This window comes from Phallusia mammillata, chromosome 8, assembly GCF_965637545.1.
Source record: "Phallusia mammillata chromosome 8, kaPhaMamm4.hap1.1, whole genome shotgun sequence".
Taxonomy (NCBI): Eukaryota; Metazoa; Chordata; class Ascidiacea; order Phlebobranchia; family Ascidiidae; genus Phallusia; species Phallusia mammillata.
Window position 1 is genome coordinate 507,869 of NC_137259.1, and position 13,225 is coordinate 521,093.

General features: G+C 38.5%; 1 protein-coding gene across 2 annotated transcripts in view; it reads right to left on the bottom strand.

Moving 5' to 3' along the window:
• LOC145204038 (uncharacterized) overlaps positions 1-6,756 on the bottom strand; it is a 46,524-nt gene extending 39,768 nt beyond the window's left edge. For both annotated transcript variants that reach the window (XM_080076446.1, XM_080076445.1), the window contains exons 1-3: positions 6,614-6,756; positions 5,526-5,707; positions 3,460-3,645 (exon numbers count right to left, since the gene is read on the bottom strand). In XM_080076446.1, the coding sequence (XP_079932572.1) occupies positions 3,460-3,645; positions 5,526-5,672 (333 nt within the window). In that variant the 5' untranslated portion in view covers positions 5,673-5,707; positions 6,614-6,756. The remainder of the gene's footprint in view (positions 1-3,459; positions 3,646-5,525; positions 5,708-6,613) is intronic.
• Between the last annotated feature and the right edge of the window lie 6,469 nt (positions 6,757-13,225).

The following is a 13,225-nucleotide window of genomic DNA, read 5'->3' on the forward strand; positions in this document are numbered from 1 at the left end:
TCATTACTGGGATTCGCTCTAAAGTCTAAAGCGTCTATGGATGCAGACAGCGATTAAGGCACACTTATGTGTAAATCACAATGGTCGAAAAGAGCAGCAAAAACTTTGCTGAAAGGAGTAAATGAAACGGACGAAGCGACCACATAAAAACAAAATATCACTTGATTCTAGCCACTAATATTTTGTTGAAGGAAAGAGCTATTAGCAGCAACACAAAGCAGTCGAATCAAAACAAATTCCATTGAAACAATTTTACAAAACCATCAACCTTCTACTTCAGTTTGTATGAAATATTTTTACCAGTTGTCTGCTTATTATCAACCTCCCCGCATTATCACGACCTTATTAGTCTTTCACGACCTTTCCCCAAATCCCGATCAAATTCAGCCAAAACCGGCACGAAGATATTTGAAAAATGCACAATTGCCTAACAACAAGTGTGACGTCACAGCGGGCATTGTCGTGCGTCACAATCTGCACTCAGAAAGAATTGAACCGAGTCAGAAGAACGCAGATAGCCCAGTGGTGTTCGAGTTTTTGTGTAAAATGCAAATTGAAGCTTAGTGCTTGGGGTGTGTAATCTCACACATAAGTTGTGCGGTGAAACGACCTTAGACATTGAACCTTATCACAGTGGATCAATTTCAACCACCGCATACAACCGGTGTGATGAACCCGGCTGACCTTTCAACAGGTTTGCAACTAAATAGTTTCGGTTTCAAATTCCCGCGTTTTTTGTCAGGGGTCGTTACGCATGGTTGGTTACTCGACCTCGGTAAAATCCAGACATTCCGAAGCTCATATGCCTGGTTTGTGTATCAAGTTCGAATGCAAAACAAACAATGTAAGATTGTGAAAAACAAGTTATTAGATGTCGATTTGTGAAAACGCGAAAGTGGATTTCGTACATATAGAAATCATACAACAGTGAATAAATATTAATTTGCCTGCTAATGTATTATTTCTGTTTATTGCACAAGTGACTTGATACTCCAGTAAAAAAAAACTACATTAAGTTGAATCAAACTGGCGAATAAAATTGTTAATTTTTTAAATATTTTGTTGCCTACAATGAGGTGGTAGATATGATGGACTAGATTGGAAGTCTATACCGGAGAAAAACATTCCACATATTTTGGCATTCAGCAGAAGATGCGGCAAAACTAACTGAAGAAAATATGAGTGGGCGTCAACATTGTTTGTCTCGCAACCCACCGCAACAGAAAGGTTGGTGTGAATACGATATTTTGGTTCAAGCTTGACTGAATATCTAACAACATACGCGCTTATGACAATCGGGTTCTGCATCGTGTGTGGCCTTCAAGTTAACTCTATGAATTTTTAAATCAGCATAAATTCCATCACTGAAAACCGCATTTAAATGAATCACTCTAACCAGACATACTTTTTTACACGGTTGATTGCACAAAGGTGGTTATGAACAATACACCTAACTAAAAGTGACAAGTTTTGGTGGCAATGAACCAATCTTAAATATTCGACCCAAAACACAATACATCGCATATCGAATGTTTTGATGCATAAATTGTGTTGTGTTGCAGTTTTTGCATATAATTGATCATTGTTTTCAAAACCAGGGTTGCAATTGCGAACATGGCAGCCAATAAACAAACTGTCACCGTTAAAAATTACAAACAATCACAGCGACGTGCATAAGAAGGTACCAATATAGTACAAATCTTCTTCTTTCACTCTTCACAATACGTCAGAAATAAATAAAATAACAAATAACGTCAGACCAGCGTATTTGTGTGGAAACCTCACAACGTTTAGAGAGTTCAAAGACTCCAACACGAAACAACAAACAGAAAGTTTTCAAAGAAAGTGACTCAAAAAAATATTGGGGTGAAAAACGTTTTGTAACACAGTTCCTCAAACATTCAACTAAGTGATATCTTTCGGCAAATCAGTTCGTTTCCAGACAGAACTTAAACAAACCGGTGTCACGAGTTAAGAAAACAACTCCGCTTCAAGAGTAGGAGGAAGTTTTTCGTGTCTGAACTTCACAGGGAAACCGCAGAGTTGGGCGAGATTCGGTCGAAACCGCAGTGTTTGGTTTGCTCATTGTTCAAAAGGTCGGCCTGTGCTTTTGTGGGTTCGGAGAAAGTTGTGGGCGGATTGACACAACACAACTACGTCTCACTTACTGGCGCGATGAGTAACAATTGAAAACCACACGAGAAAGTTTCGTAATTAAAGTGATCATTACGATGTTGTATGCTGATGCAAAGTGGAGCGTAAGCAGGCTCGAAATTTGAAAGCGAACCAGCTAAATTTAATGTTCATTTACCGAAGCAAAAATTTGACACAATAGCAGAATTCGTCGTCAGGCCCGAAATCAAGTTAGTTCGTGAAACTTAAACCCAAACCCAAACTTTTTTAAAATGCACTTTTTGATCTAAAACAGAAGTAAAATAATAAATTGTTATTTTTTCGTCAAGCATCCTAAACCTAAAGCACCCGTACACAAACAGCGGGTTTACGAGAAGATTTCTGCGGTAAATCTGCTACATTTCAAAGCTTTCAAAAAAATCAGTGGAAATGTTTATGTATCTTTTTTCAAAAACCAAACATAAGGTGAATTTCAAGAGCTGAAAAACACCAACAAACAAAGATTTCGCAACTTTGAAACATTCAAATAATGTTGTTAGACCTGTAATCACGAAAATCCCCCTGAAATATCACAGAAGCTAGTAGTGATGAAGTGTTCGACAAATTACTATGTACGATTGTGGAAAGCTGACAATCATCACAGCGGGAGGAGTAAGAGGTTTAAACGACCCCCAACTGTGGATGAGCGAGCGTTATGGGTGCGGTGCACTTTAATGTGGCTCCCATCCGATGAGACGAAGGTTTTGAGAGGTCAATCATGCGGAAAATCACGTCCGGGCGTCACAAGAGCTGAGGTCCCGTCGATTTGCGACCTTTCAAGGACTTTTGGGCCATTAGCTGAGGTCTGTGGCTTGCGCAAACTGAGATGTGAATTACTTCAAAGTTTCGGGACTGAGGCACTTTACTCGTATCCACCAGAACCGAAAGATAACAGCGCAGTGCTTTAAAATGTTTCCCACCAACAATCGCATAACCCTCGGAACCCGAAGGTCGTAGGTTCGAAACCCACAGGTGCCAAATTTTTTCAACCCAACCAATTAACTTTATATAAGGCCCAAAAACGACAGACAAACACTACAACCTTCACCAAACCATACCGGGGTTCATATTTACAAATTACCTTCACCAGACAAGCATTGCACATCTACATAAACTATCTACTAATAGACAAGCCAAAGGTACAGACTTGTTTAAGTACATGTGACGCTTTTCTTGACTTTTGTAACAAATTCTTCTTTAAATACCCGAAAGAAAGTTTCAAAAACTGACAATTTCGCAAATTAATTGGCAACATTTGTGAATAAAAGGCGTCGCAATCGAACTTACATTAATCGCTTTTCCGGCAATAGCATCTGCATGTTGTGGGTATCTCTGTTGAAGATAGCGAAGAAAGGCCGATCTCTTCCTCTCAGCTTCACTGGTGCTCATCACGCCATGTAGCGGTGAGTCGTAATCGCTCGGATATCCGGTAGATGGCGCAAACGACGAGCTTTGCAGATGAGAATAATTGCCCTTAAATGAAGACAAAGCATAATCTAAAAAACATGTTTCTGCAAACATAAATATCTTTTCTACACAAGAGTTTTTATAGAACCATGTTTTAGTCTTAGCAAGGTAATACTTGTGTTAAAAAAAGCCAAACGTTTTGACAATTAATGTTGTCATCGTCAGTTGAAATTAAACCAGCAGAAGGGATGCAACTTTGTGCTGTAAAACAGGAAAAAGGCAAAACAGTCTTTTTAGAAGCATGCTTTGTGAAACCGAGTGTTTAATGTGTTTGATTATTTCCACGCAATCGTGGTAAGCAAACAACGAGCATAGCATTGTATAGATCAGGGGTCGGCAACCTTTTTTTGCACTGCGGGCCGGTTTGAACCTGAATTTTTTATCATGGGCCGGCCTATAAAAACCACAAATGTTCAACACTGAAAACTAATTACAGTTATTCAATGTGAACCTTGAGCAAGTTTTATGCGGCCCGGTAACAAACCCCTCACGGACCGGTAGTTGCCGACCACTGTATATAGATGCCAGTTTGCAAACTAGAAATGCTTGTAACAGAAAATACACTGACGGATTTGAGTGTGCTGAAATTGTCAGCTAAGGTAAATTTTTAGGAGTGTGAGGTTTCATATGCGCTTTCACCACAGTTAAGGAAACGCACACCCCTTAACAATTCACCACGACCCATATATGAACAGCGGTGCCTTAGATAAATATTTACGTAATATGTTGCACCTAAGAATCAATATGAATCAGATCAACAACGTGGATGTATTGATTTGTTCCGGGGTCGAGTCAACAATTATTTTTAAGCTGACTTGTAAAAAAAACAAGCCAAAAAATTTCAGAGTTTGGTTGGCGGTCAGTTGTGCTACAACATCTTGGTTAAAGAAATGGTTAAGAAATAGAAATAATAAGATCCATCACCGGCGAAATTTTAAAATAGAGATGTGCAGTTTAGCTAAATGTTAAAACCACCCACCTAATAAAAAAAATGTTGCTGTTTTATTAGTACTTTGCTATTGAATTTCGATTTATATTGTATGGGTACAGAATCACTAAACATCAAGAGGAACCAACAACTAAAGTAAAGTCAAATTTAATACGAAACCGCAATAAACGTGAAAACGCCGAAGCTACATTAATATTAGTCCTTTGAATTTAAATTCACAGATGTTGTCACCCTTTATGGTTGTAATTCTTTTAACAAAACCGTTTTTGGTGAAATATCTCCACGAAGTTTATCCCGAAGTTCCCGCACAAGCAGTGATGGTGCGAATAACGTAATTAAGTTTGAGTGCTTGTGTCAACACTTGTAGAGTCACTCACAGGAGAAAGCAACCAATCTTCCCCATTCATGACTCACCACTTCAAACACGTGACACCACAAACTATTGTCACTCGTCACCTCTTTGTTACGCAACAAGTGGATTCCTAACTAGCTTAATTCAGTCAATCGTGACAAGCTTTTGCAAATTGTTCAAAATTGGCACGGGCGTAAAAAATCTAATAACCAGTGATACATTTTATTACAGACGTTTCAACAATCGCTGTTGTCATCATCAGTGCAGGTTGTCAACAAACGTTTTGAATCTTGCGTTAGGTTGACATGATGTAACGTTTACTGAAGTGAGTAACCGCAAGTGCCTTTGCAGTTATGTTTTTAACCCTAACTCCGTTGAAAATTAATCTCAACATTTTGACTTCAACAAAGGCCCAAATAGACGTAAAAAGCGACATGCTTTATTGTTCAAACGTTTCGGCAAATGCTTATGCCATGTCGCTCACGTTTTCACTTATTCTATCGATACATTGAAGTACGCTGCGGCTCTATGACCAAGCTCGTTCACGAACCCGCTTCATATATAACCATGTCCCATCCAACTTACGTTCAACTTTGGTTCATCCCCAGTCAGTGTGTGTCTGCGCGGGTGTCGGACAGGCTGCTGCTGCTGTTGTTGGTTGCTATGGTGATAATGACGTTGCAGCGACCCGTAGCCCACCTGCGGAGTTACGTCATACATGTCTGACGTCATCGTCGAACTGGATGCAAGGGAGATGTTGTCCAGGTCTGAAACAAAATTATTTGATAAAATGAAAACATTCATACTGGGATCAGCCCTGAAACGTCGATGCAGACCAGCGATCACGGCATACTAGATTTCCCAGCCTATGCCCTGCCATATGGGAATGCTTGGGTAACCGGCTAATTCGGTACACGCCTTTATTAGGCCAAGGGTACTGAGAAAATCATTTGACGTTCGACATGAAACTGTGGTTTGGTAGGGTGGGTCTGCGTGTGTGTAGAGTTAATTTGTGGTAAAAACGATGAAATGTAGGTTTGGTTGAATTTGCGAATACTTTTTCCGAGAACTCTTTTGCAAATGTACTTGGACGACGTATGTAACCGGTGATGTATCTAGTTTTCATAAATATTTGTTATGCTTAAAGCAGTTGTTCTTAACCTCTACATATTTCGTGACCCCCTTAAAGTAACCAAGAGAAAGTGAAAGTCAATAATTATTGACTTTTTGATAGATTATAATCTATCAGGACAAGTATTGTTTGCTATATCAGACAAACGGTACAAATTTCAAATGATTACAACCGTTGACTAAAAATTCATTTCGGCCACATTTCGTACGAGGAAAGGTTTGCATTTGTGTTTTGCTGTGTATTGGTAAGTGTCACTAGTGAGTCTGCACATGCGACGCCCAGAAGACACCTTGTGCCCCCCTTAAGTATACATGCGACCAATGATGGGATTCAGCCGGTTCGCACCGGTTAGCATTACTGGTTACTCAATGGACTTTTTGTAACAGAACCGGCTGAAAAATTTGACGAAAATTTGTGATAGAACCGGATGATAAAAATTTGAATCACACCACTGTATGTGACCAGAGAACCGCTGGTTTAAAGCTTCCATGAGGAAAGTTTTGGCATAAATTCGGACACACGTGAAACAGAACGTACTTACCCAGCAGTTTGGGTGGTTGGAATCGGGTTGAGTGAATTCAAACCAAACCTGGTCACAGTGTTGGACTTCCCATATACGCGGTCATGCTTATATTCACAACAAGTCAATTGAAAGTACAAATGCCATTGTTATTTAACAAACAACACCCTGAGCGATCAAAATAACACGCGGGTTAGAATGGTGTGAAATCGAAAATAGTTGGACGGAAAAGATAAAATCTGTAATGATTCCAAGACGTAAAAACGTTTCAAGTTATAACTAGAATGAACTTTAACAAATTTCGGCTACACTTTGATCTAAATTTTGTAAAGTCAGTTAAAAACCACGACTATTTTCCCAAAATGTTAAACAAATATATTTTTTAACCTTTTTCCAAAAACTGTCTAAATCAGTGGTTCTCAAACTGTGCGTGGCGACGCCCTGGTGCGTCGTTTCAATTTTCCAAGGGCGTCGCAGAATAGTTTCGTTTTGTGGCTTTTTGTTGTTGTATCAATAAACCCAACTTTAATAATAAGTTTCCTCATTAACTGTTATTTGCTGGTGCGTCGCAAGTCCAGAAAACTTTTTCGTCGCAACAAAAAAAAGTTTGAGAACCACTGGTCTAAATCAATCAGTAGCCTAAATATCTTTTAACAATTATTGCCAAATCATATATCAGTTGACTTTAGAATCACTTGAAAATATCACGAAACAAATTGGTATACACGCAGCACTCGCCGAAGATATCAACTACAAGTTTTAAATCGGATTTAGGTAAACAAACCTAAAACTTCCAGACAGCGTTTACTTAAAACCCGGATTAAAATCTGCTGATGCCAGATTGCTGGAAATTACTGTACACTATATCGCGCGTGGATATTGGCTGAATACACACAACGTTAATAGCTGGCTGCCTGTCGCTTGCCCGGCTGTCTGGAATTCATACGTCTTTGAATTAGTTCCAAGCTACTGCTATATTCCCACAGGGCGTTTAACAAAGGGTTCAAAGCGATATTTGTAATAGTGAAATACATTTTCTCCCTACAATATACTCTACATGCTAATTATTTAGCTCAAGGCTGAAACTGTAACAGAAAAACGCTAACATTTGTCAACAACAGTCTACAGACGCCATACTATTCTACTTAAAACAAACAAGTAAAACGTCTCAAAATTATGAGTTTGACAATTCTTGTATCAAACCATCCATATTCGACACACAAACCAAAACACTGAACAATTCCCTACAAAGTAATAACCAGTTTTCACTTTTTTCTGGCAATGGAGTTTAACCTGTCCTACTTCCTTCCAACTACGCTGTGTTTACAAACTGCAAACCTGATTATAATCTGTGACACAGTTTACAACGGCCTGGCAGAAAAGCATGCGTCAACTGCTTAAACTTTAACATTCTGCCAAATCTGACTCTAAAAAACTTGGTTGAGTAAGAAGTTTTATCAGGAAAACGTTTCAACTTCAGACGGAATGTTTCAGTTGGTTTAAAACGAAAAGCGGTGAAAGAGGCGCGATGAGTGAAGTAGAAACATTTGCCTGAGGCGACTCGCTGATTATCTTCAGTTTAATCAACAGAGCAGTAACAAAGTGTTGCCACAATCAACCTTAAACATCAGTTGAAAGCCACCCCAGCATTTCACATGCACATATCCCCGTATATCCTGTGTGTATTAGTGAAAGCGACGGTGGTTGGCGTATTGTTTGTTTAGCTCGCTCCAAATTTAGTAAACACCAGGGCGCTTTGTGTAGAGCAGGTCTATCACACATCACCTAACCTAGCCGGGTGTACTGTGAAGCTGAAACGATGTATTAAGCTTACGTAATCATGCCACATACGCACATAAATTCCCAATGAACACATGAAAACCTGTTCTACTGGTCTAATATACTTCCCTGGCGTCTTGTGCAACTTTCAACCTAAACATTTTCCACATGGCTCTAATTCCTTCATCAACATCCTATGTCTGATTTAAGTAACGAATAACTATTAATTAGGATTGAAAACATTAGAACTTTAAACTACTACAGAAAAAGTTCAACTCTAAACTCAAAATTACACTTCTAGCACCACCTACATGCTTAACTTGTGCTGAAAAGAGAAAGTCACAAATCTTTAAATCAAACCCCACAGCATGCTACGAACCCCCTAATTTTGTAATAAGACACCAACGGACACATGAGTGACGGTGATATAAACTTCACACTACAGCCAAGCTCAATATCATCACTCCTACTCTACTCTCCGGTTTCCTCATATTATGTTTGTCGTTCATGTGCTCACTCGTGCGCGACCGACCATGACGGTTGTGACACGCTCCACCGCACACACTTCCCACCATTGTTGTTGGCGACGCGTGTTTAAATCCCAGGAGAGAGCGTTAAAGGGAAGTGATACTTTTTTTTAATTTCGTCAAAATTTCAACGGTAAATAAAAATAAATTAAACTTTAGTGCTTATCAACTCAAAACTTTATCAACCACTGCCAAAGTATTTTAGCTATTGCTGCCAAGAATAACAACAAATTTATAAAGTTCTTCTGGCAAATGTATTTTTATTCCGGCGTTTCGACTACCTATACAGGTCGCCTTCTTTAGCGTAAATAACACTGAATGCGTGTAGCACACTGCACGATAAACAAAGGAAAACAAAATAACTACCAAAATATTTTTTGTTCTTTAAATTGCCACCTTCGTCAAACCTTCAACATAAAGAACCTTATTATCTGGTCGTTTAAAATCTGTTTACAAATGTTCTAACACGCGGTTATCTGAGCGCGAACTGAAATTGACTTTATTTAAATATTCACGCAATGCTGGTTTTCCTTTAAGTAACTTTTCTCCACTGGGGGCCTCGAATTTTCACCCAAGCAAATCGTAAATGTGTTTTGTGTTATCAAGTTTGAAGTGGGCAAAGTGCGTGATGAAAGGGGGGCTGGGGCAATGGGTCAGGGTGGGTAAAGCGAACATTTCCGTTGGTTGGGTATCATTTCACGCCCCAACATTGATTCAAACTTAAAGTGGGTGTGGCGTTTATGAATACAACGTGATGTGGGAGGGCCAAATTCATTATGATATTGTATATGGCATAGCTGTTTATAAGACTGAAAAATCGACAATGAAATGTACGACCAACTATTTTGTATGTAGGTTTAGAAACAAATCAAGACCTATAAGTCTCAATTTTTTTCCAATGAAATTCGACAACTTAAGAAAATATATTATGTTGCGTATTTAGCAGAAAAGTTTCATTCAGGGACACATTGACTGGGTTGAAACATCCGCCTCTGGGGATTTGAAGCATTAGACAGATGAATTGTATTAGCTTAGTCATAAATTACGTCAGATTAAGTTAGTTTCTTTAAAAAATTGGCTTTGATAAAAAAGTCAGAAATTTGGAATCGTAGCAAAAAATTGAGAAGAGCTGGTGAAATTGTTATCAAACAATCACCATTGTCTTCACCTGATTCTAGATCGACATCCCGCAGTGACGAAGTTTCCCACTCATTCCTTCCACTTCGACCTCCTGGTTCGGAATTAAACGAAACTGAATCCAACGGACGATGTTTCGATGCTTCGCGGGGTCTGGGTGAAACAAAATAGACATCATATCAACTTGTGCCAAGAGTGATTATACTGAACAATATCAGACCCTCCACCAGACAGCTTGGTCATTGACTATCACTGTTTATCAAAATATATAACTATGAATGGAAAATATATTCCTATGAGTTGCATCTTCAGACCTATAATAAACATGGTCGCAAACATTCCACATTTCAGCGTTTTAACTTTCTATAAGTTGTCAGGTGGCGATTATAAATACACTGAACCAAGGAGAAACAGATAAATTGCAACACAGGTGTTTTATTGTGGTTATGTGACAAAGGTATGGTACTACACACAGTTCGACCTCCTATGATCTTTATGGGACAGTAAACCATTTCCTAGACACAGAGGCACACACATATTATTTACATTGTCATAAACTATGTTGTATTCATGTCAGGACGCTCACAATTTAGGTTGTGGCGTGAAGTTAAAGATTAAACAGTTCGTCACGACAACCTACCGACACTTCGTTCGTTTTATTGTGTCATAAACTTTGACAGTGAGATTACACAATTTTTAAACAACCTCTCAACGTTAAGCCGCAACAAAACACTTGGAAAGGTTTGAATTTATAATTAGGCAACTTTCGTCAAACACGATAATTATAATCCAGGTTAGGTTTTGAACAATCTACTTTTCAATCTGTTTTACGTGTTATATGGATTGATGCTTCTCGGTCTCAAACCTTCGTATCATATAGTTACAAGCGGGCCCGAAACTACAAGCCCGAGACCCGGCCCGAACCGGAATCGTTTTTGAGAAGCTCGTTCAGGCCTAAAAGTTTGTTTGACAGGCTTCTATAATAAAGAACACATACATAATGGCCTGAACAAAACTTTTTAGGGTTGTTGGACATTAGGTTAAGTCCAGCAACTAACTTCTGAAGCGCGGTAATTAATATGTAATTTACGGACACAGAGTGTGGAGTCAGGCACGAATCAAGCCCCTTTGTCAAAAACGGACAAAACCTGACTTACAACTCTGCTTCCTATATTATTATAATGAAGCACTCGTAATACACAGCCGTTGTATAAACCAGCCTTACCTGTGTTTCACAGTAATTTCATCCTCAGGTACAGATGACAGGCGGTTTATTAATGTTTGTGCAGGTTTGTTACGTTTTGAACTTGGACGCCGTTTCACCACAATTGGCTTCTCTGTGAATAAACACGTGACAAATATTCACTTTCTGATTGGTTACATAATGTTGAGTTATGTTTATCGTCAACATAAGAAAGGAATTGATATATTTCATTGGTTTAAAACTTGTTTGCTGAAAGTAAACTAAACACATTCGTTCATTTGTTTCTAAAATATTGCTTAAACTGTACGTACAATAACTAAATAAGCTCAAACTTCACAAAATTAAGCAAGTTTTATCTCACACTACCTTCAAGTTACGGAAATAAAAAAATAAAAGTGTTTTTGTCAAAAAATTGAATTTACAAAATTATGTAAACAATTCAATATACTTGGTACAATCGGGTTCTGATTTACAAATTGATTCATTCCTTGGTGATGTTGTTCAATTTTAATTCCTTGTTCAAAGTGTGCGATGATTTTCTTCAGCGGTTTCAGAGACGAATAATTTCTCTCCACATTATTACTGACAATGTTACCACCAGTATTTGAACGCCTAGTGAGAGACATCTTCTTACCATTCTAACCTATCCACAAATCTGAAAAACATCACATTTGCCAACCACATCCAGCAAGCTAAGACCTAAGTCTAATTAATCTGAAACAATTCCACTACACGACTTTAAACTTCATGCTTGGTTTGAAACAAAATCCATTCACACTTTAAGCCGGTTTTTGTGGTTCAGCTGAACTGAATGAAACATTTGTTTGTGGCCGATTATAAAAACAAAACAAGTATTCCAAGTATGTGAAATATTCGCTGGACGTTTCAACCAACTTCAACCAGCAATCCAAAGACTACTTTGCAACAAATCATTGCAAAACCCAACACAAGTTACAGTTCCTGTGAACGAACCAACCAAGTAAGCATGTTTAGCTTCATGCGGTGCAGTACAGAGACGTTTTTATCGCTTATCAGTTGCAGTGCTCCAACTGAAAGCCACATATGCATGAAACACAGGTTTGTATGTGGAGCTACAGCGCAAGTAACAACTACAGCTGGTTGCCCAATAAGCTTCACCCAAGCAAACGCATCCAACAATCGTTTGAACTGAAAACTGGATTTGCTTCCAACATAAAAATTTGAAACCGGTTGGTACTATGCGGTTCAGCGCCTGGAACTCGTTTTGAAACTTGATTAAAACGCACAAACCAATGCTCGGTAAATAAATACCTATAGTTTCAAGTAAAAGAGACAACCTTGTGGTAAAAGCCTAAAGTTAGGGTATAGATAGCCTACCACTTAAGTAGCTCTTCCTGTTTTTATGAATAGCAAACTGTGTTACCAACATTCTGGTGACAAATTGAACTTTGTATTTAAATCCTTCAACTTCTTCTCCTGTATAAATCTGCGCTGGCTCGAGTGTTTGTTCGAAATGTTCCGCCAAAGTTTTGAAATACGAGTCGCGATTTTTCCAAGTTAATTTTTAACCGCGGTTCGTTGGCTGGCCGAGACAGTTTGGAGGAAGGATTTCGGCAAATCAAATATAAGAGGCAGTGACATCAAATACCGGGATACCTTAAACAATGTTTCGGAATGTTTTCGATTTGTCAGATCATAAATTCCGAAAATTTTGAGTTATTGAGTTTGAGTTATATTCCAGAGTTTTTGCGCAATGATAGAAATCTCAGGCAGTCATGGCTGTCCAGAAACTGCTAATAATGGCATATGTCCTGATTGCAACGGAAATATTTAAAAGTTTTTGCGCATTCGGTGCCTCGTTCATTTATTCATACAAAACTTAAAATAATTTTAATGTCATTAATCAACATGCGGTCAGATTGTTTATGCATTGAACCAAAATATTTATCTTTGGGGGAAATCCCTGTTTGGTTGCCACGAGAGCAGTTTGACTTTTTTTTTTTTTTT